The sequence below is a fragment of the Xenopus tropicalis genome, chromosome 9 (genome assembly GCF_000004195.4).
Source record: "Xenopus tropicalis strain Nigerian chromosome 9, UCB_Xtro_10.0, whole genome shotgun sequence".
Classification (NCBI taxonomy): domain Eukaryota; kingdom Metazoa; phylum Chordata; class Amphibia; order Anura; family Pipidae; genus Xenopus; species Xenopus tropicalis.
The window spans coordinates 31,972,454-31,994,316 of NC_030685.2; the positions used below are offsets into that span (position 1 = coordinate 31,972,454).

The following is a 21,863-nucleotide window of genomic DNA, read 5'->3' on the forward strand; positions in this document are numbered from 1 at the left end:
ATATACTAAATAATCTCATTCCAGTCCTCTTTAATGATCCGGATTTGGCTTTGGTCTTACAAAAAGGTTGTAGATTTGTAGCATGAAAAGCCCCTTCATTGGGCAATGTGCTTTCCCCAACTTTATGGAGATCACAACCATTGAAGACTACTTGGTACATATTGTTGTGGGGCTCGGAGGTGTGTTACCTGTGTCCATATAAAACAGTCTACTACTTTTCAGAGCACAGTGACCCAAAAGTCTTATGATATGTATTTTTATGCCAACACAAAATATGTTATTTATCTTTTAACTTGTTCTAAATGTGGAATCCAATATGTTGGCTGTACAACTCGCTCTTTGAAAAGTAGACTGTGAGAGCACATCAGACACATTGTTGCAGATAATAGCAGTAGTCCTGTGGCTAGACACTTTTCACATTGTTGCAGATCAGATGTTTCATTTTTACAGATTCAGGTAATAGATAGGATCTTTTCAGATGAAAGAGGTTCAGATATGTATGAGAGATTACTGCGCTCTGAAGTTAAGTGGATATTTATCCTCAACACACGCTATCCTAGTGGATTAAATTCTATATTTGATTAGGTGTTATACCTAAATTCATAGATCCTCTCTATTTATTTATTTATGTATTTATCATTTATTCCTGAATGGTTATTTACTTTTATGTATGTTGATTTATTAATTCATACGTATACCATGTATAAACGTTTTGAATTATGAAAGGAGTTTTGCTTATCCTATATGTAATGCTGTTAGGTTGTTTATGGTCTTTTTCCATTAATGTTTTAATATGGAGGGCGATTGTGGTTTCTTATTGACGTGATGTGTCAATCACTGTGATCAGCTATTTAAACCTTTCTGTGATTAAGTGTTGTTGCCTATGATTAAGTGCACACGAAACGCATTAGGCATTCTGATTTTAAATGGAATAATAAAGACCTGCTTTTAAGCACACATCCCTGTGTCCGGAGTGTTTAGAGTTCATTTGATTTCTTTTCATATGCCTCTGTGTTTGTGACTTTTCAGCGAGAGGCTCAGGGTTTGTACACCTGGGCCTTACCATCTTACTGGGTACGATTTGCCGATATTGTTTTACACAGAAGTTGCATTAATTTATTGATATATATATTTACTATTATTGTTATATATATTCCCTTGAACGGGACTTTGGATTTTATTGTATCATATTTTCTCCGTACGTCCCTAGGCAGCCTTGGGTTAATACCATCTTCCGTCTAGGAGGCAGGATGGATATCAAAAAACTTAGGAGGAGTCTGCTGTGACTCCCCTTCCTGGTATTGACCCCTCCCTTTTCAGTTTTTTTCCATCCTGCTCTAAGGAGGTAGGACTCGGGGAGCTCCCTTGACTCATGTATTTTTATTTTATTTATTTTATTTTTATTTTTATGTTTATCTTTATTTATGTTTAATCATTGTGTTTTTCTTTACCACGGTATGCCCCAGCGCTACCTCATGGTTGGGAACATGGACAGCCCTCAAATTTCTGGCATGCTACAGCGCTGCCTCATTACCTGGGGCAAGCACTCCCCCAGTACATATCACAAGGGCATGCTTCAGCGCTGCCTCATTGTCTGGGGGAGCACCCCACACCTGTCGCAAGGGCATGCTCCAGCGCTGCTCTACAGGTACGGGGACAGAACACCCCCCATTCACAAGGCATGCTTCAGCGCTGCTGGGTAAAAAAAGCAGACCACTGCAGGGGAGCCGTGCACCGGTATGCTGCAGCGCTACCTGGCACTCCTACACACAGGCAGATCTTAGGCTGCCTCTGGGAGCGACGGGCCCACCTGTCACGTCGGCGCACCGCGCCACTGCCTAGGGGACACGCCGCCACACTTCGGTAGACACCGGAAGGGAACACACCTTCCGCCTCCCTACCGCTTCCTCCGGGGGTTCGCCCCATCACCGACTTCCGGTTTCGGCGCTACCAGGAAGCGCTACAGCGGCAATAACTGGTAGGGAGTAACAGGCACAGGCACAGTAACAAGTGCACGACTGATTACACAGGCCTGCCCAGGGGGAGAGACAGGGAAGCGCTGCCAAAAGCACCACCCCAGACAGACAGGGGAACAGTGTCTTCTGCCCTACCCCTTCCTAAGAGCCTAGCATGGCATCAGACCCACACACATCCTCAAAGGGTCAAGCAGGGGAACCTGCACGTTTAGCCTCCCCTACACCCAGCATAAACCACAAAAGACCCAGGGCCAGACAACCAGTACAGAAGGCCAAAAAGGGCAAAACTGAAATGGAACAGCTTAAGGAACCTGTAATACCACAAATACCAGAATGGTTCCAACCCTTTCAGGCATCCCTCCTAACCATGTCAGCATCTATAGAAAAGCTGGCAACCCTGCAGGTGCATCAAGCACCGTCCACATCAAAAGCTACACACTTAACTGATATACAAACAGAGGAGGATCCCCCCTCAGAGGAGGAAGGAGTACTGCAAGAGGACTCCAGTGACTGGGAGGACTCGGATACACCTCCACAGACTTCAGGCTCAGCACAGAAGTCGCAAGCTGAGGCGGTACAGGGGTTACTATCAGATATGTTCCTGACTTTGGATATCCAAGAGGAACACAAAGAAACCAAGACCCTAGATAAGCTATTTGGGTCCCCACTAAAGAAACAAAAGAACTTTCCTGTACACGAGACCGTACAAGAAATCATTAAAAAGGAATGGAAGACCCCAGACAGAAGACTCATTAAAGACAAGCGAATGGAGGCGTTATACCCATTCGAACAATCTCACAAAGACCAGTGGGAATCAGTCCCCAAGGTAGACGCACCGGTAGCGAGATTAGCAAAGCGCACCACCATTCCACTGGAGGACGGCACATCATTTAAAGACCCCATGGATCGCAAAGCGGAAAATCTGCTAAAGACCATTTTCTCCACCGTCACAACTACTTTTAAACCGGCCATAGCGTCGGCATGTGTGGCCAGGACCACGGTATTATGGCTGGAAGAAGCATTAGCCAGCTTACCACAAGGAGAACCGACATCCGACCTAATCTCAAAAGCCCTCAATGCAGTACATTTTTTATGCGATGCCTCCATGGACATGATTTTAGCTGACGGCCAAAGCATCTGCCCTCGCGGTGGGCGCCAGACGCACCCTCTGGTTGAAGACATGGAGCGCAGACCAAGCCTCCAAAAAGAATTTGTTGGCACTCCCGTTCTCGGGGACCTCGCTCTTTGGTCCAGAACTAGACCCCTTAATCAACAAGATCACAGGGGGAAAGAGTAACTTCTTACCACAGGACAAAAAGCCCAGAGCTCCAAATACACAGACAAGGCGACCATTCCGCTCCGCAACATTCGGAAGACGCTCTCCACAACATAACAGACAACCATACAATTCTAACTCTAAGAATTTTTGTCCCCAAAAGAAACCGACTTGGAACTATCAGAGATGCCCCACCAAGGGCAGTCAAGACAAACAGGAACAATGAAGCCAAAACCCCTCCCGGTATAGAGGAGGCGGTCGGGGGGCGCCTACTAAAATTCCGGGAGATCTGGCTCCAGCATACTTCAGATGCATGGGTCCACAACATCATAGTAGAAGGCTACAGCCTACAATTCCAAAATACCCCCCCAACACGCTTCCTCCCCTCAAGAACATCATCATCAACAAGGGAAGCATTACACAAGGCAGTAAGGGAGCTACTGCAGTCCAACACTATCACCCCAGTACCACAGACTCAACGACACAAAGGGTTCTATTCAAATCTTTTCCTGATACCCAAGAAGGACGGATCCCTGCGCCCGGTATTGGACCTCAGACGGCTAAATTCCTATCTACAAACACAGTCCTTCAAGATGGAGTCTCTAAGATCAGTCATATCCAACGTAGAGAAAGGGGACTTCTTTACATCAATCGACTTGAAGGACGCGTACCTCCACATCCTCATACACGTGGACTACCAACAGTACCTAAGATTCGCGATCGAACAGCAGCATTACCAGTTCCGGGCATTACCGTTCGGGCTCGCAACAGCGCCCCGAGTATTCACAAAAGTGATGGCGGCACTGGTGGCATACATGCGACAACAAGACCTCTGCTTAATCCCCTATCTGGACGATATTTTGGTCAGGGCACCGTCTCTACCAGCATCCATTTCAGACACAAAAAGATGCGTACAAGTCCTGGAACAACACGGGTGGAGGCTACACCCCACCAAAAGCTCCTTACAACCATCCCAGTCCATTATCTTCCTGGGAGTGCGTTTCGACTCTACACAGCACAGGGTATTCCTAACAAAGGAGAAACAAGTCAAACTCATGACGGCAGCAAAGCAGGCCATAGAACGGCCTCAGCTGAAAGTCAGAGGATGCATGAGACTTCTAGGCCTGATGACATTGTCCATAGAGTCCGTACCCTTTGCCCAATTCCACATGAGAACTCTACAACTAGAATTCATCAAAAAGTGGCATCGAGCACATCACAACCTCGAATCCTACATCACCATTTCTCCAGAAATAATACAATCCCTACGGTGGAACAGAACCTTCACAAAGGAAAGCTATGCTCCATCCACTCCTGGCACATAGTCACCACAGACGCCAGCCTCTCCGGATGGGGAGGCGTTTACTCACACAAAACAGTACAGGGACGCTGGTCCCTTCCGGAAACCAAATTGCACATAAACGTCCTGGAACTCAGAGCTATAACTCTTGCACTAAGGCATTGGGAAGTACTACTAAGAGGCCAACCGGTAAAGATCAAATCGGACAATGCTACGGCCGTAGCATACATCAATCACCAAGGCGGCACTCACAGCAAAAAAGCTTGGATGGAAGCCAAAAAGATACTCTCTTGGGCAGAGTCCAACAACTGTCGCCTCGCAGCAGTCTACATACCGGGACAACTCAACAACGAGGCAGACTTTCTAAGCCGAAATACCCTAGACCCAGGGGAATGGTCCCTAAACAAAGAAGTATTCCATCAAATCACAGCCAGATGGGGCACACCACAAGTAGACCTCATGGCAACAAGGTTCAATTACCAAGTGCCACAGTATTGCTCCAGATACCGGGACTATCAGGCCATGGCAATAGATGCGATGACAACACCGTGGGAATTCGAACTGGTATACATTTTCCCCCCAATTCCCATGATACACCCGGTGTTGAGGAGACTACAGCTGTATCAAACAACAGCAATAGTGGTAACACCTTTCTGGCCACGCCGAGCATGGTTCTCGGACCTACGACGAATGTCAGTAGACCAACCATGGCGCCTACCACTGAGGCCCGACCTTCTACGACAGGGACCCTGCCGACATCCCAACCCAGCCTGGCTCTCCCTGACGGCATGGCTATTGAAGCCTCTATCTGGAGGGACAAGGGATTCTCGGATAAGGTGACCAACACACTAATACAAGCAAGAAAGAGGTCCACTTCAGGCAAATGCCCATACCTTATGCACTCTTACCTTCCAATTTGTGCCTGTTTGTTACCTAACCACTTAGATTGTAAGCTCTACGGGGCAGGGACCTCCTTCCTACTGTGTCTCATACCACATGACACTTATATATAAATATATACAATAAATATATATATTTATTGTATTTATTATATCACTTGTCCTCCCTGTGTGTAATTTTCTATTCTGTAAGATTGTACAGCGCTGCGTACCCTTGTGGCGCTTTATAAATAAAGTTATACATACATACAATCTCACAACAATGAGTAAATATGTTGGAAATGTGAAATAAATGTACCAAACTCTTACTTCATTTATGTAACCTGCTTTATTAAGTATTATGTTGTACTTTTGTTATGTACTGTTACAAATTCAGAGAAATAAACCTTTTAAAAAAAAAAAATCTTTTCGGAAATCTTTTTCTCTCTGGCTCTCAGTCATGGCAGAAGCAAGTCACTGCTACTCAGACTGTGCTAGTGTGAAGCTTCAGTAACACTGCTCCTGCTGCGTGATGTTAACAAGCGCCGGTGTAAATGGCACGTACTGAATTCATTTACATTTCCTGCCTGCAAATAACAACCAGGACTATTTCCTCTGGCACTGCTGCAGCTGCAAGGCCAAAGAGTTACAGGGACAGTATCTTCATCTTCAGATATTCAAATCCATCTAAACTTGTAGTATTCTTTGCCTTCCCACATTTCCATTCAGATCACTTGTGTGCATTGGTCAATGTCACCACCACAAGAATTCACAGGAGCGAATAGTCTGATATTTTAGTATAGTAGTATTATAGTATTAAGTATACCCCCTTTGTTTAATGAAAAGGCTTTATGCTGAACATATTTTTTGCCTATTGTTTTAAAAAAAAATCTGTGTTTTTTTTGTTATTGCACTAAACAAGACAAACTTGGAAACGGAAGCCACTCCATGTTTAGTTTTTGTAACTGTGGGAAGGGAGGGGGGTTGCGCATTGGTCCTTTTATTATCTACCTAGCAAGGACCAAACAGGGAGGAGCTTCAGTTTCCCTCTTTGCCCTGTTGAATTAAGGAAATAACAAACCCAATAGATTTTTAGTGATTAAAACAAATGGCAAAAAGGATGTTCAACTGACCTTTTAAATGTGTTTGTTGACAGGGACACAATAATAAAGATGGAGTCTCTTACTTGTATTAAACCAAGCCATCCCTGCTCTCACAGAAATTAATCAAGTAGAGAAAGATTTCCGAACAAGCTTTTCATCGTTTAGCTCTAATTTATTCAGATAAGGGGTGCGCGGCTGATCACATAGCAATTAGAACAACTCTAGGATAATTATCAGCCATTGTATTTTCGTAGGATGCTAAATTACATATATGCGCTTGCTTGTCACTTGCAAAAATGAGGCAAGTGCATTGGAGCCTTTTGCAGCTGATGCTTCATAACACTGGGGTTTCTAGATTAACTGGCTTGGACAGCCTTTCAAATATTTTAATTGGTTTATACCCACAAGGTCACTTTCATTCAGTGACTAAGCACTAAGGGGTGTATTTTTCTAAGCTGAAAGTGTGCAGCTTCCCTGTGGTCAAAATACTCTTGCCTATCCTATGCCTACCCCATGGCACACTGTGTTGTTCCTGAATATTGCTAATAAGAGCTAATTCTCCATTCCAGAGCAATACTTACTTGATGGCAGTGCCGAGCAGTTATTTGCCACTGGCCTGAATAGAAAGTGGCTGTTAGCAGGGCGCTGTGAGGATTGGGGGAAGCAAAAACATACACGTGCTTATCAACACCAGGGTGAAAGGCATACTAACAGTGGCAGGGGGCAGCCATTGGGCCAAAAGTTGCCTGAATGGGTAGCATAGGGCAAGTGCAAAAAGTGGGGGCCCACTGTTCTCTAATTATGCCACGGCTGACTAAAGCCAAAAGGTTTTTTCATAAAATAAGCCCAGGTGTCTTACCTCTCTGTTCTGTGCAGATGTGTGCGGGTGCTTAAATGTACGGCATTTATATGGAACATCCTTTACTATCCAACTATTCTTTTTGAACCCTGATTTGCTATTTGCCTTTAGAATAAGCCTATCAGCCCAACAAGTCAATTTTAGGGGGCATTGTTTTTAGTTTGCCCTGAAGCTATAAGAAGCCAAACAAGAAAAATGTGCTTGTTAAATGCCCAGAATTTGTTACCTCTTTGTGCAGAACTGTTGGTTTCATGTCCTAATTGTTTGAATTCTGTTTGTTTTGCAGTGGAAAGAGAAGCTAAAGATCTTGAAGAGATTCAATCTATACCTTATCCTGCTGGCATTTCCATCAGTGTTCTCTCACCCACGCCACAGAATACATCCATCCAAACATAGAGACTATATCAGCAGATGCTGAGGATTTCAAGGCAGAATTCTTTGCTTCATTATACCTTCTACAATAAAGTGGTACATCATAGGTACATATCTGTGTCATATAAATGCTGACTTAAAAATAAATATTGTAGGAGAGGTTTTAAAGTAAAAAAATAACATCTATTCTTGCATTCAATCGACTTTCTTGTTGCTAGGGTCTGTGCCCCTAAAAATTAAATATATAGGTGTGCACAATGAGGGGGGACTGAACTACTTCCAAAGCCTAAAGCAGGACATACATACCCAGATACAGCCAGGCAGTTTGGCTCATTGCCGGCATATATGTCTTGCAGCTTGGCCAGTGTACAGCCACATAAAGGTCAGATCTCTGGTCTATTTAAAGGAAAATGAATTGAAGATAAAACCTACTTTGATTTTCCTTTTAAAGTCTGCCATGTATCAGATATTGATAGACCTGAGCGAATGTATAAGTACAAACTGTGCAGCGTGCCTCTTTCCATTAGTGCTGACGTTTTGCTTTTTTATCATTCTCACATTAAAATCCCTCAGGACTGAAGTGGTGACTGTAGTTTGCTTAAAATAGATCTTTGTCAGCTGCACAATGTATTATTTAATAAAATGCTCTTTAATTTGCTACAAGACATGCACGGCTGCTTGTGGGTGATTATTTCTCAAAATCATGTGTATGTTAGAGGGCAGCAACTGTCCCAACTCGCTGCTTCCCATTCATTCCAGGATTTAAAGCAGGTAGCAGGTGTTTAGTGTCATTGTGCCATTGCAATAAAACTCAACCATGTAACTATGAAACATTCTCATCAACAGCTGGACAGTGTCAGTGCTGCTGGGAAATGTAGTTCAACCACATCAGCAGGTCACATGTTGTTGATCTGTTCTGTTCTATTTTACACTTTACGTAGTCACATAGCACACACACAGACTGAACAATAGAATCTTTATTTTGTGTTTAGATATTAAAATAAAACATCTTCCATGCTATACAGCCTTTTCATTTATTCACCTTGTATTACACAGCATTTACAGTACAGAAATATTGTCTGATTGTCTTAAAATGCAAGGACCTTGGCATGGTGCTATCACAAGGAAAAAACAGGAAACCAAATTCCCAATGTAATAAATAAAGCTCTATTAAATACCAAGCAGCAGCAGCAGCATTAATACGGCAGTCCAAGCGCCTTCTTCATAGAAGAGCATTACTAATGTTAGTTTTGCAACCAGGACCATTTAAGCTATAGGAGTCATATCTACATATCTACAAACAACTGCAAAATGTAGTGGGAAGATTGGTTTAGTAAACACTCATTCACAACTAAGCCTGCCCAAAGCATAAGGTGTGGACTTAATTCAGGTCCAGACAAGACACAAGGTAAAACACATAAAGGGAACATAAACCTTCCATAGCAGTGCTGCACTGGCCAAAAGTTGCAGGACTACAATTCCCAGCTCCATAGTCTGTGTATGACGCCATCATATAATCCAGCAGACAGACATAACATGCCAACTAACTGACCCACTATGTTTAAATGAGAACTAAACCCAAAAATGAATATGGCTAAAAATGCCACATTATAATATACTGAACTTACTGCACCTGCCTAAAGTTTTAGCATCTTAATTGCAGCCATGATCCTGAACTTGTCACAGGAACTCCCCATCTTGGATAGTGTCTGTGACACGAACATGCTCAGTGTGCTCTGTTCAGCTGTTGGGAATCTAAGTTTAGGGGCTGTAGCAAATTATCAAGCAGAAAATGAGGTTGGCCTGTCATATAAGCTGATGTTACAGGGCTGATTATTAAATTCTGGTGCTAATTGCGCTGGTTTCAGAGCTGTCATGTAGTAATTATCAGTATCAATTACTAATCAGCCCTATATTGTGACATTTATATTCTGTATATACAGAATATTGTATGTTGGTCCCTAAGCTCCGTAACTGAGAGCAGCACAGAGCATGTGCAGAGAATCAGCAGAAAAGAAGATGGGGAGATACTGGGGGCAACTTTGGAGGCACAGATCTTCCCTGCTAAAGGGCTGTGGTTGCCTTGGGCTGGTACAAAAACCCAAAACATAATGTACAAGATTCTGGCCTACTTCTTTAGTTACGCTTTAGTTCTCCTTTAGGGCTCTGGTACACGGCGGCGCGATTTCGCGCAAATCACCGAAAAAGACTCGCGAGGCTTTTTCGGCGATTTCCCGAAATCGCCCCGCCGCGTCTGCCATCCCGCCGGCGACTTACATGTTCGCCGGTGGGATGGCAGGGGGAAGGCAACTCGGGGAGATTAGTCGCCCGCAAGCAGGGAGTTTTGCCGCGGGCGACTAATCTCCCCGTGTACCAGAGCCCTTAAGAGTTGGACAGTGTTGGTTCAGACTAAAGGATTTTTAGGAACTACTAGCCTAATACAATAGTCCTAAAATAATGAATCAAATTTACCTGTGCCAATAACCAAGGAAATACTGCCTTAATGTCACAACTGGCTCACCCATATCACCAGGGCCAGTCCTACTGAAATAGCTGTAGATCTCTGTTCAGACCTCAGTAGAGAAACTTGGCTCAACCAGTAGTAAAAAAGCATGAGAATCTGAGTTGGGCTGTACCTGTATCACTAAAGCACTTAAATTATATTGCCCACTCCACAAACCAATCAGTATTACATTTGTTGTCATGCAAGTCCACCCCCACCTTCAGCTAACCCAGACAGGCACAAGACTTATGGAGAAGAGCAGGCAAAGCACTACTACAGTATTTTGTCTGTGACAAGGGGCTCCCAAACAATCACACTGCAATGAAGTGGATACTTGAAGTCAGAGCAAGAACTGCACCAAGGAGCCGATTGTGTTGTCGATCTAACTGAAAAATCAAGCCTGTCTGATCTTGGACCAGATATCAGTCAGGGTGACTTGTCGGAGCACCCCATACATGGGCAGATAAGCTGACAAATAGGTCTGAAGGACCTGAATCGGCAGCATTAATCTGCCTGTGTATGGCCATCTGTAGTATATAGTACTATTAGTACTACCCCCAAAAAGCCTGCCCTTTGTATTTTCAAATACAGGGCCAACAATTTACACACACACACAATAAGAAAAATGAGGCGTAATTTCAATTACCCATTGACTAAAGTGGGCTCCTCACTCATCCTGCACCTGAAATGGGGTTGAAATGACACATGGAAAGAGTGAGTAAGAGAGTTAGGAAGAGTTAGAGAGACAGACAGTGGCTATAAGGAAAAGGCAGATAGAAATATCTGGGGGAGCAGAACACAAGGTGAGAGACAGGGGAGGCAAGAGAGGCACAGAGAGGTAGATAACTAGTGGAAAAGAAAGAGACAGAGAAAATAGCCATCTGCAAAAGACAGTGTACACATACAAAATGCAACAACAGTTGAAACATATGGAGATTTTGCTTCAAATGAATATATATATATATACTATAAAATCCTTCTGCATTTGGAATTAGACAGCTGCTATTTCAGGGCAGAGCCTTTAAATAAAAATGATTGTGCCTGAAGTATAAATACCTCTTTGTTTGAAACAGAACTTCTCTAACCTATCCAACCTCTCCGTGCCCCCAGCATAGGTAACCTGCAGGGCTTCTAATTAACAGCGCCTTGTAACAGCAGCCTCACCTCTTACCTGCTAAGGTCTCAAACATTTATATACTTGTTTTAATTCCCTATAAGAATGAAAAGCAACAGGTCTGAAAGTTTACAATATACATATAACTGTGATAGATTGGAAACCTTCCTCGCACACCCTAGCACTCCAAAAATGAGAGGCTTGGTGCCCAATGCTGGAGGGATCTGCACCCTCCCAAACAATTCGATAATTGAAAAGCAATGGCACTCAGAGCAACTACAAGCAGGGCGAGCCCTTGCAAACCTTATTGCGGAGGTGCAACGTTTCAGGGCAAAACAACCCCTTTATTAAGCAGGTTGTTTTAAAGGGGTTGTTTTGCCCCAAAACGTTGCACCTTCGCAATAAAATTTGCAAGGGCTCACCCTGCTTGTAATTGCTCTGAGTGCCATTGCTTTTCAATTAACATATAACTGTGGTGCCATTTATGTAGACCTAGTTTTTTTTTTTTTTACACCAATCAGAAAGGGTTTTATGCAGCTATGATAAATGAACCCCACCCTCCATGATCATGTGCCTGGGTGAGGAAAGATGCCTTATTACTGTATCAGATAAACAACATCACTGACCTGGCTTTCAGATGTAGTGCATCTAGGTTAGAAGACTAAACAGAGACACCAGTGGCCAGACCTGGGCCTGTACCCTGTATCAGAATCGTTAAAGAGGATACCGGAGATATATACATATTTTTTTTTACATAATATCATTCTAAGCATCTTTCCATTATACATTACATACAAATGTTCAGTGGTTTTAAAAATGTTGGTAAATGCAAGTACTTGTACTACTGTCTTCATCCTGTCTGCCTCTTGAAAATGTAGCAGAAGCCAGCTCTCCTCCAGGTCTGCTATTAAGATGGCTTCTGTTACATAGTTTCAAGGGTCAGTACCAGAAGGGAATATACTGACAGCCAGGCAGACAGCAAGTACAATCAGAGATAACTGTAAGCCAATGCAATTAGCAGTTAGTTGAGGTTCCCCCTCAGATTAATGGGGAATGTAGCAAGGAAAATAAAACCCCAAGCAAACCTAATACAGAAACTCTAGTGGAATCATTTTAGGTTGTTTTTTATGTGTTGTAATATGTTTCCTTTAAACTGAACTCAGGATCTACAGAGCAGGATTCTCCCACAGGAAGAAGTGAAAATGACAATGAGTAAAATGTGATGAAACCATGAGAAATAGAATGGACTGCAGGGTGTTTAAATGAACATGAAATGCATCAGAATTCTCATCTTTTATTACTCCAAACGCAAAAAAACACCTCCACCGGGGAGATTCGGCAAACACATTAACATATCCATGGAAACAGGTATTTGGATAGTATATGCAACCTGTAACAAATGCATGAGGAAAATTCCAGCGAGAGTTACACTATTGATGGGACAGTAACACTAAAATAGAGTAATAGTTAACTAGATCAGAACTGGGGGAAGCCCATTGCCTATGCACCCTTCACTTCCTTTAAGAAAGACAAGAAATACGAACAGCAGCACATACAGTGTGGCACAGCATGACTTCCGCAAAGACAGAGAAGCTGTCTGCCATTGTTACTAAATACTATTTTACTCTCTATATATATATATGCCACAAGTCATAGCTTCTATGGTCTTAGCTATTGACTTACAGGGTGCCAGGGCCACAGATTCTGTATTTCTGGCTTCCTGTTTATTCAATGCAGATCTTGAGTATCCTGCTCAGCAGAAATTGGCTGGAGTTTAAAGAGTAAATTTGTGAGCAAGTTTTAGTGTTGCTGTCCCTTAAACAGGTACGGTTCCCCTTTTAGGACCAAGTACAGTTCCCTTTTAGGATAATTTAGTGCTTTTGGCATAAACCATGTAAGTAACCAAGCAAATCATGCTCCATTCTTTCCTAATAATTCCTAAGCTAAAGAAAAATGAAGGGTAGGACTCACTCACAGACCTAATGGATGATTCATTGATTATTAGTGAACAATGTGTTGTAAAAGTAAGTAAACCAAACAGGCTAGGATGCATTCATTTCATTCATTAGACAGTTTCTGCCTACACAGACATACCTGATTCCACACACTTAGGCTAACAGTTTCATGCAACCCTTCCTTCACCTTACATGGGGCTTTATTTGGTAGTAAATCTTGTTTTTATCAACCAAAACTTGCCACCAAGTCAGGAATTCAAAAATAACTACCTGGTTGGGGATCACTGATCTATGGCTAGGGTTTATCTTCCAACTGAAGTCAAGTATGAGAGCATAGCTATAGGAAGTGCAGATAGAAATAGTTGTTTTAATGTGTTGCTGGAAAAACTTGAATAAAAAGAAGGCAGGGCTTACTTCAAGTAGGGTGGGGAGCACCACGTGGGCATAACTTGGTGTGTCAAGTTGGGAAAAATACTGTGGATGTGGCCTATGCACATGTCATATTGCAGTGTGGACCCAGGGCCTCAAAATCACATTTACTAGGGTTTTATGTGAAAGCACTTGTGCCAGTCTGGTGTGGCCACAATTCTTGAGAACACATGGACAACCAGACAGTGACTGATCACTTATGGACCCTTAATCCCAACCTGTTTTTAGATGTGCTGCCTTTAAAATCAATCTGCTATAGCAGCCACTCTGAGAAATCCAAAAAGCCAAGCAAGCAAGCAGTTCCTAGAGACTGACTAGTGCAATAACAATACCCTTAGCCCAGCTTGGTCCTTAAAGGGGGCAGTACTGCAAAATGTGGATGATAAAACGTACAGTGAACATACAGCCTTAATCCAGTCCCTATATGTCATACTGAAGCATTACTTCAACACTAACACAATATGAATAATAAATGTTGGAACATTCACAGATTTCAATGTAAAGAGATGCTTGCACTCTCCTAGAACTTTATATATATATATATGATATTGCTTGTGCTGTTCTACACATTGCCTGCAAGCGTGACTCTAGCTAAGTGCTACTCATTAGGATCCAGTCTATCGGCCTGTGCAAAGGAAGACTGCCAGCCTGGCAGGGAAACAGCACCTGCTATAACACATAACTGAATATATGGATACTTCTTATTGATACCAGTGAATGTTCCAGCCCACTATTCCAGAACAGAACCTTGTATTATTTTTTTCATTGATGCAACATACAATATTAAACCTTAAGGCTTCTATTACTTTACATAAATAGAATTTTATTGATGATTTTGCAATGTTCAAAATCTGTATAAATGGGTGGGTGTCTTTTTTTTAAGCCATGATTGACAGTTCAGCAATGAATGAGTCGGCTGCCTGCCCAAGCAGAGCACTTGGGTTGGCATTGCTTCTTCGAGTTCTAGATGGAGCAGGGATAGAATTTCAGCAAGTGCCTCTGTAGTCGGACCGAGCAGCCAGGCAGCAGGGCTTTCCACCACATTTACATGTTAAAGGCATCTTAAATTGGTTGATGCTCGATTGAAATTGAGACTTGTTGGATGTGTGAACCAACTCCAGGTTCACGTTGACAAAATCCGTCTTTAGTACTTATTGCAAGAGTTCCCAGCTGTTGACATTTAAATAAGCCCTATTAGGTAGGATTAGCAGAGCTCCAGGATGCTGTGCGGCTGCGCTCTGTTACCTTACTCATTCCTCCCTCACAAAGACAGGGCCATAGGGGATAAACAGTATCAGGGACTCCCTGGGCTCTATATGCTTTTTCACCACAGATGTCTTCCAGTGTAACTTGGTGGAGCGGTTGGGATCTAGAAATAAGGACAACAAACGGATAACTAAGAACCTGGGCTCTATATCAGATTTGTAAGCATCAGCAGAGAGTTAGTTCAACAATGCATGGGGCCTGATTATAGCATTGGGTGGCACCATTGTTCTGTATTGTTTAAAGTTGGTTAAAAAGGATAAAATGTATTATAACTGCTAATACTCTAACAATATACATAACATAAACAGACACTTTATGAACAAAAGGGGATGTAAACCCCAAAATAACATATTGTCTAATGAAAGGAAATGTAACACTAAGCACCTTTCCAATAGTCCCTTTCGGCACTGCTGGTTCTGTCTCATGAAACAGTGCAGCAGGGATCAACATTCCTCACAGGTCTGACACTCAGCTAGCTTCTGCCACATTTTTTAAACAACCAGAACCACCAGGGTAGAGGGCAAAAAGGGACAGACATATATTGCTTTCAACAGCAGTTATACTAATGAACATAAAAACCATGTGTAATGTGTAATGGATATATATTGGAAAGCTGCTTAGAATTTAATTTCCTTTCTTTAAGCAAATTCTTATTTTTGGGATTATATCCCCTTTAAACTTCTTTGCAAGAAGAGCACTGGTTGGTGTACTAAGCTGCACTTTGTACATAGGATGATGCACTAAATACCAATAAAGTTAAAAAAACAGTGGAAGAATGTACCTGAATATCTGCATTCTGCATATGGGCAACTGCTTGTTTGCTGATATACGCTATTTATCATATGGATTGGTTTCCTTATATCGGCAAGGACCAGTAACAACAGAAAATACTGATTTGCACTGACTTGCTAGTTACTTCTATTCTGTACCAGTTTCCTACATAAAGCCCCACCCAGCCTTTTTGGGATAGTTAAATTGAATTATATAGTTCTAGTTTGGCTACATTGATATAAAAATACAGTAAATTTAAGACTTACATTTCTAATTTCCTTACTAAATGTTGTACTTTATATGGCTTTAAGCAGATATAAATTTGCACAACAGCATGTTCCTTCTAGCCATCTTTAAGGGCTATGAATTAATGCTTGCCTAGGCCAATAATCCACAGCAACCTATACATTTGCTTTCATTATTAGAACTGCATTGATGATTGGTTGCTGTGGGTTATAGAATTTGGGCAGTGTTTATCAGGGTTTCTGATAGCCTCAATGTTTCCAAAGCTCAGGACATTACAGGCTGTTCTGGTTCTTTGCAAGGACCTGTTACCCAGAATGCTCATAACCTGGAGTTTTCCGGAAAAGGGATCTTTCTGTAATTTGGATCTCCATCCGCCTATTAAAAAATCATTTTAACATTAGAAAAACCTAATGGGATTGTTTTGGCTCCAATAAGGATTAATTATAACTTAGTTGGGATCAAATATAAGGTACTGTATTATTATTATTATTCTTATTGAGAAAAAGAAAATCATTTTGAGAAAAGAACATTTTCTGATTCAAATGAAGTCTATGGGAGATGGCCTTCCTGTAATTCGGAGCTTTCTAGATAATGGGTTCCCAGATAACAGATCCCATACCTATACATGAAAAATGTTACTAAACAGTGAGATAGAGCTGTCACACTGATCTTCTTCGGCTGCAGATGAATGCCCCATGATAACTAAAGCTAAGGGTGCCACTGAGAGTCAACAGACCACATCATTACATAGTTCTTGTATATTTATAACTTTTAAAGTTAAAAATGACAACATGGTAACCTTAACCTATTTATCCACATGTAGAAAGAAGCAGAAGTCATTGAACTGAATGACATTTATGGTTACTGATTGTCCCTCCAGTTCTAATGTCTCAGGCCAATGCATCCTATCCGACTGTCAGTGCCCTATGGGTTTAGTGCATCTCCCACAATGGAAATTTAGGGGCATATTTATTATGCTGTGTTAGGGGCATTTTTTTTTGGCCGCGTTTTTTTCTTCTGCTGCAACTTATGTAAAATAACGACATAAAATCTGGCGTTCGGATGAAGCCATTTATTTTACACAACTTTCCACACCATTTTTGCCAAATTTGTTTTATACAGCATAATAAATATGCCCCTAAGGGTCTTTAAGCTCTTGCTTACAGATTGTCAGTGATATTGACTCATAGCTAGTGGAATAGGTTATGCATGCAGATAAATAAAGGGTCCAAGCCTGTGCCCTCAGATGTCCTTCAAGCTACTTTATTCCCTCACAGGCGTCATCTCTTGCCAAAAGAACTGCAGTTCAATTAAAACTGACGAAGATACAGGCTGGACACCCCTTAGGTAACTGAGCAGCTAAATAATTTCTATTATGGTTATTTGTAAAATAATGTTGTACTTTAGATACAATGGATACTAATTGAGAACTATGTCTGAAGCTTAGAACAAAAAACTCTTACCATAATTAGCACTAATAATAATTAGATTATTAGTTGGCCACTAAAAGCTACATTGTACCATAAGGTATGGCTTGCTCAGCCTACATACACACCTTAGCTAGATTGAGTTGAGTCTGATTTGGCCCTCTTGGTGGTGGGTTGATCATTTGGCCCCCAAACCAATGATTCCACTCACAATTATGGCTTATTCTGTCCCACCGAGACAGGATAACAGCATACATGGGTCAAAGTCAAGTAAAAATCAATATTTGACCTGAATGCAGCTAACTTAAGGGGCTCATCTATCAAAGTCCAAAAACTGAATTTTACCCACCTCTTTCTATCTTTGCCCTTGTCATAGCTTAGAATAAAATGTGTCAAGTGTAGAAAATTTAAAATCAACATTTTTAAAAAGTTTCCAGTACGAATGATACCTTTGCAGAAAAGGTCTATTACCTGTTATATATAATGCCTGGTTCAGGCAAAGGTAAATATCCAAATAAAGAGAAAAATAAGGGAATGCAATTTTCAGGCAGAAAATGCACTACTCCAGGCCACTAATAGTTGCATTTGCAACCCTTAATTTGGGTAGGAATTGTTAATGCATCTCATATATAGTAAAAACAGCCCCTGTGGTTGAACTGGTGAGCAAAGGAAAAACTGTACAGCTCTGTTTTGTGTTTGGTAGGGGGCCAGTATTATAGCATCTAATGAATGCAAACATTTCTTTAAGCAATAATGTGGAAGTAATTTCCCTATCACTTAATTTTCCATTCTTTGTGTGTAACAAGTCATTAATATACCACACAGCTGGAAAACTTCTGGATTTCACTCCTAAGTCTGTCAAGTACAGAAAGAATGACATACAGTACATATCTGTGAATGTTACTTTGGATTATAGCATGATGTCTGCTTGTCAGCTCATCTGCCACTATGCTCTAGGTTGCTTCACAGTGATATCAATGGGATGCATACTGGGGCAGCCGTACATCGGTGATAATAGTGTATTCAAGGTAAGGAGAACAGTCATTGGTTGAAAGTAATCCATGGACAGCAGTGGGGTTTTCACTGCCACTGCCCCCATGGTATATAAGTATATGTGACTGTAGGCAGACAGTGTTGACTATTGGTGGGCAGCTCATTGTGACTGGTTGCTACTGGGCTAAATACCAAGCATGTAAGTCTAACCTATTAACCCACATCCAGCAAATATATAAAGTGGATTTGCACCATCCCAAATCGCCCCTAGAGCAGAGATTTTCTAAATTTTCCAGTCCAAGCCCCCTTTGAGATCCATCAACAACTGGTCCTCTCTTGTGAAAACATTGCTGCCACAATTCCATAAATATCTAAGGTAGAAACTAGGTGTCAACTAGATCTTAGCCTAGCTGACCTTCAAGCTGGGTGTTTAGGTGTGTCTAGGAGACAAAATTGGTATTGTCCCCAAATCTCTCCCCATCAGGTTGGACCCCTAGGGAGTTCAGCCCTGCAGTTTAGAAACCTCTAACTCTGACTCTTACAGTTTCCAACAGCTGTTATGTATTGATAATTACTGATGCTGCTGTCCTTACAAAGAATACACATTTTGGGTAACTACATGTCACAATGAAGCAATGTAGCAGTTCCTCAGCTTTGCTCCAGCCAAGCCTTTGGTTCCAGAATGATTCTTCTTCACAGGTTTGTTAATCAAAGAACATGCACGGTATTGTAGGAAGGGAAGCCCTGGCTGCAGAAACGGGCTACTGCTACATGGTTTTAACGGTACATGTAGTCAGGACGAGGAGAAGAGGGCTAATGGCACACTGTGCATTTTCTCTGCTGGTGGACAAAAAGCACACTCTGCCATTAGCCAAAAGAAAGGGATATTTACCACTTTCACTAGCAAATACACTTGTTTAAAATTCCATTTTCTTAAATTTTTTCAGTCATTATTTGGATGGAGTTTGACTTTAAAATGTCTCCAATGACATCATCTCCCATCAGAGCTCCTCAGGACATTCCCTGGCACACATGCTACATTGATGTCATGAGAAGGATGGAAACTGTTATGTCATTTCCGAAGGGATGTTGCCTGCAAAACACTGAAAAATCCATACTGGAGTGTAGTGTTATTCACAGATATGTATTGTATTTTAAGAGTATCTGAGCATCTTTTAACAGCCAGGTATACAATACTGCAGGCTTTTGGGGGCAAGTCTTATTGAGTTTAATTACCACTGGATTGCTAGGTGTCAATTTTTCTGATACTTTATTTCATATTTAGCAGTCTGGCACAGAACTGGAACACTGTACAATCATAGGTTGGTCCAATTCAGTGCCAGCCTGCTAACTACAAAATTAAGTATCTACTATCTCCCTTATACCTATCTCATGTGGTGAGTTCACCCCCTTTATATATGTTTTACTATTGTCATTTTTTCTGAGCCCATATTAATGCAAATGGACCATCACTGACAGACAGTCAGTACTTATGGCTTGACAAAACAAATATATCCAGCCTTAAAAAGTATGGTTTAAGCTTCATCTATTTCTACTTCTGAATATTTGTATTTATTATCAGTGTCCACTGCTATATTCCTGGCCTCAGCAAAGGCACAGTCTGCATTATATCCATGATTTGGATTAATCCAGTCCTTATTTCATTCAGATATGGTGGGTATAAATGTGGCCTCTCCCTGTCTAACACTCCATGCTGCTATACAAATCTCACACAGTGGTGACTGCACACACTCTCAGCAGAAAAACAAACCCAAAGGCTCAATGGAAACTGTTATGTTCATGAGCTGATTGATGTGGACTGGAAATTAAATGCAGATGAGAGCAGTTGCCTCGTTTGGGTATGTGTAAGAAATGGTATCAGCGGATTGTAGGATGTTAGAAATGACCGCAGAAAGGAAGATCTCATTAAAGGCTTATTGTGCTGCCCAACCTCTGTCTGACTCTCTGGAGAGTGAGAGAAGCTAAAGCCTAATACGTACAAATCGTTACCCAAGAACCTCACTAATGCATCTCGGCCCCGAGGAAGCGAGCCTGTGGTGAAGTGGAGAATGACTGATCAGTTGTGATAACGGTGATATATACGGAGTTAATGAAGAAGAAGAACAATCTTGAGTTCAGTTTTTTAATTTGTTTGCATCTCATATATAAAAAAAGATAAATCTGTATGGCAATAAAAGTCAAAATTTCTGTATTTCAGGTGTTTTAGTTTTATAATGGCACCAATAAAAAAAAGCCCAATGGCTTTTTATATATATATATATATATATATATATATATATATATATATATATATATATATATATATATATATATATATATATATATATGAATATCCTACTAAGAGAAAGATATAGGTATTTAACATGTGGTTAAAGGAGAAGTTAAGGTATAAACACTGGGGAGGGGTTGTTCTTAGACACCCCCCCCCCCCCCCCCCCAGTAATTCTAGATGCTTATTTACTTCCCTGAGCTAGCACACCTCTTCTTTGTTGCATGCTGCCATCTTCTATTGGATTTGCAGGCACTGTCTGTTGGGCTCTGGCAGCTGAATGCAAAGTACCAAAGTATTCCTGAGATTTCTGTACTGCCATGTGCCCTCTTAGAATAGCGCAAGGGACGCATGGGGGAGGCTGGGCTGGTGCTTTTTTTAAAGAGCATAAGTGCCAGGTAAGCGACTGGAATAAGAGTATGGGGAAAGGTGGCTAACAACTTGGCTCCCCTCAGTGATTCTATCTTTCCTTCTCCTTTAGCCACATGTTAAATACCTACTTTGTTTCTCTCATTTAAAAAAAATATATTCTTAAACTTCATGACATATTTTATGTAAAAAAAAGGTTCAGAAAATATGTATTCATTGAATAAGGGTCCATGATGTTATACATTGGCCAGTGTCACAGTGTAAATTCCCAGACAGATCTCTGAAGCCTATGCTTCCATGAGATTTGTAACCTTTTCAAAGATTAAGGTGTTTGTGGTGTACTAGACTGCAATGTCCCAACATGGAAATCCCATACATATGAGCACAACCCTACATAAGGTATATGACTCTTTGAAGGGGAATGTTAAAATGGGCATCTGCACTAGAGATATCCTCTCCCCACAAATCATCAACATGGTAATGCCTGTCCTTCCCCATGAATCAGCGTATGGTTTCATTGTGTTTCAATACTTACTGTCCCACCATTAAGCACAACTGCCATCTCAGTAGGCTGGTACACGTTGCTTCGGAATGGAGCACTGGGCCTGCTTCCCAAACTCCCATTGCGGAATCCTCCTGCTCTCATTGCTGTACAAAACAGAAAGCATATTGCATTACTCCTGCAGTAAACCTGCTGATAAGGCTGATGCCACACAGGGTGATTCTTGGCCTGTGG

The 21,863-nt window shown here is 41.6% G+C and overlaps 2 protein-coding genes across 6 annotated transcripts in view; one reads left to right on the plus strand and one right to left on the minus strand.

Moving 5' to 3' along the window:
• The window catches only part of iqck (IQ motif containing K), a 74,646-nt gene extending 66,217 nt beyond the window's left edge, over positions 1–8,429 (plus strand). For all 3 annotated transcript variants that reach the window (XM_031893712.1, XM_031893711.1, XM_002932213.5), the window contains exon 9: positions 7,679–8,429. In XM_031893712.1, coding sequence (XP_031749572.1) covers positions 7,679–7,788 — 110 coding nt within the window. In that variant the 3' untranslated portion in view covers positions 7,789–8,429. The remainder of the gene's footprint in view (positions 1–7,678) is intronic.
• Positions 1–21,863, minus strand: part of gprc5b (G protein-coupled receptor, class C, group 5, member B) — a 54,934-nt gene that overhangs the window by 10,685 nt on the left and 22,386 nt on the right. For 2 of the 3 annotated variants that reach the window (XM_004917963.3, XM_031893709.1), the window contains exon 3: positions 21,663–21,775. In XM_004917963.3, the coding sequence (XP_004918020.1) occupies positions 21,663–21,775 (113 nt within the window). Of the gene's footprint in view, positions 1–12,659; positions 15,135–21,662; positions 21,776–21,863 lie in introns of those variants that run through there. The other variant, XM_002932212.5, reaches the window with a different exon arrangement.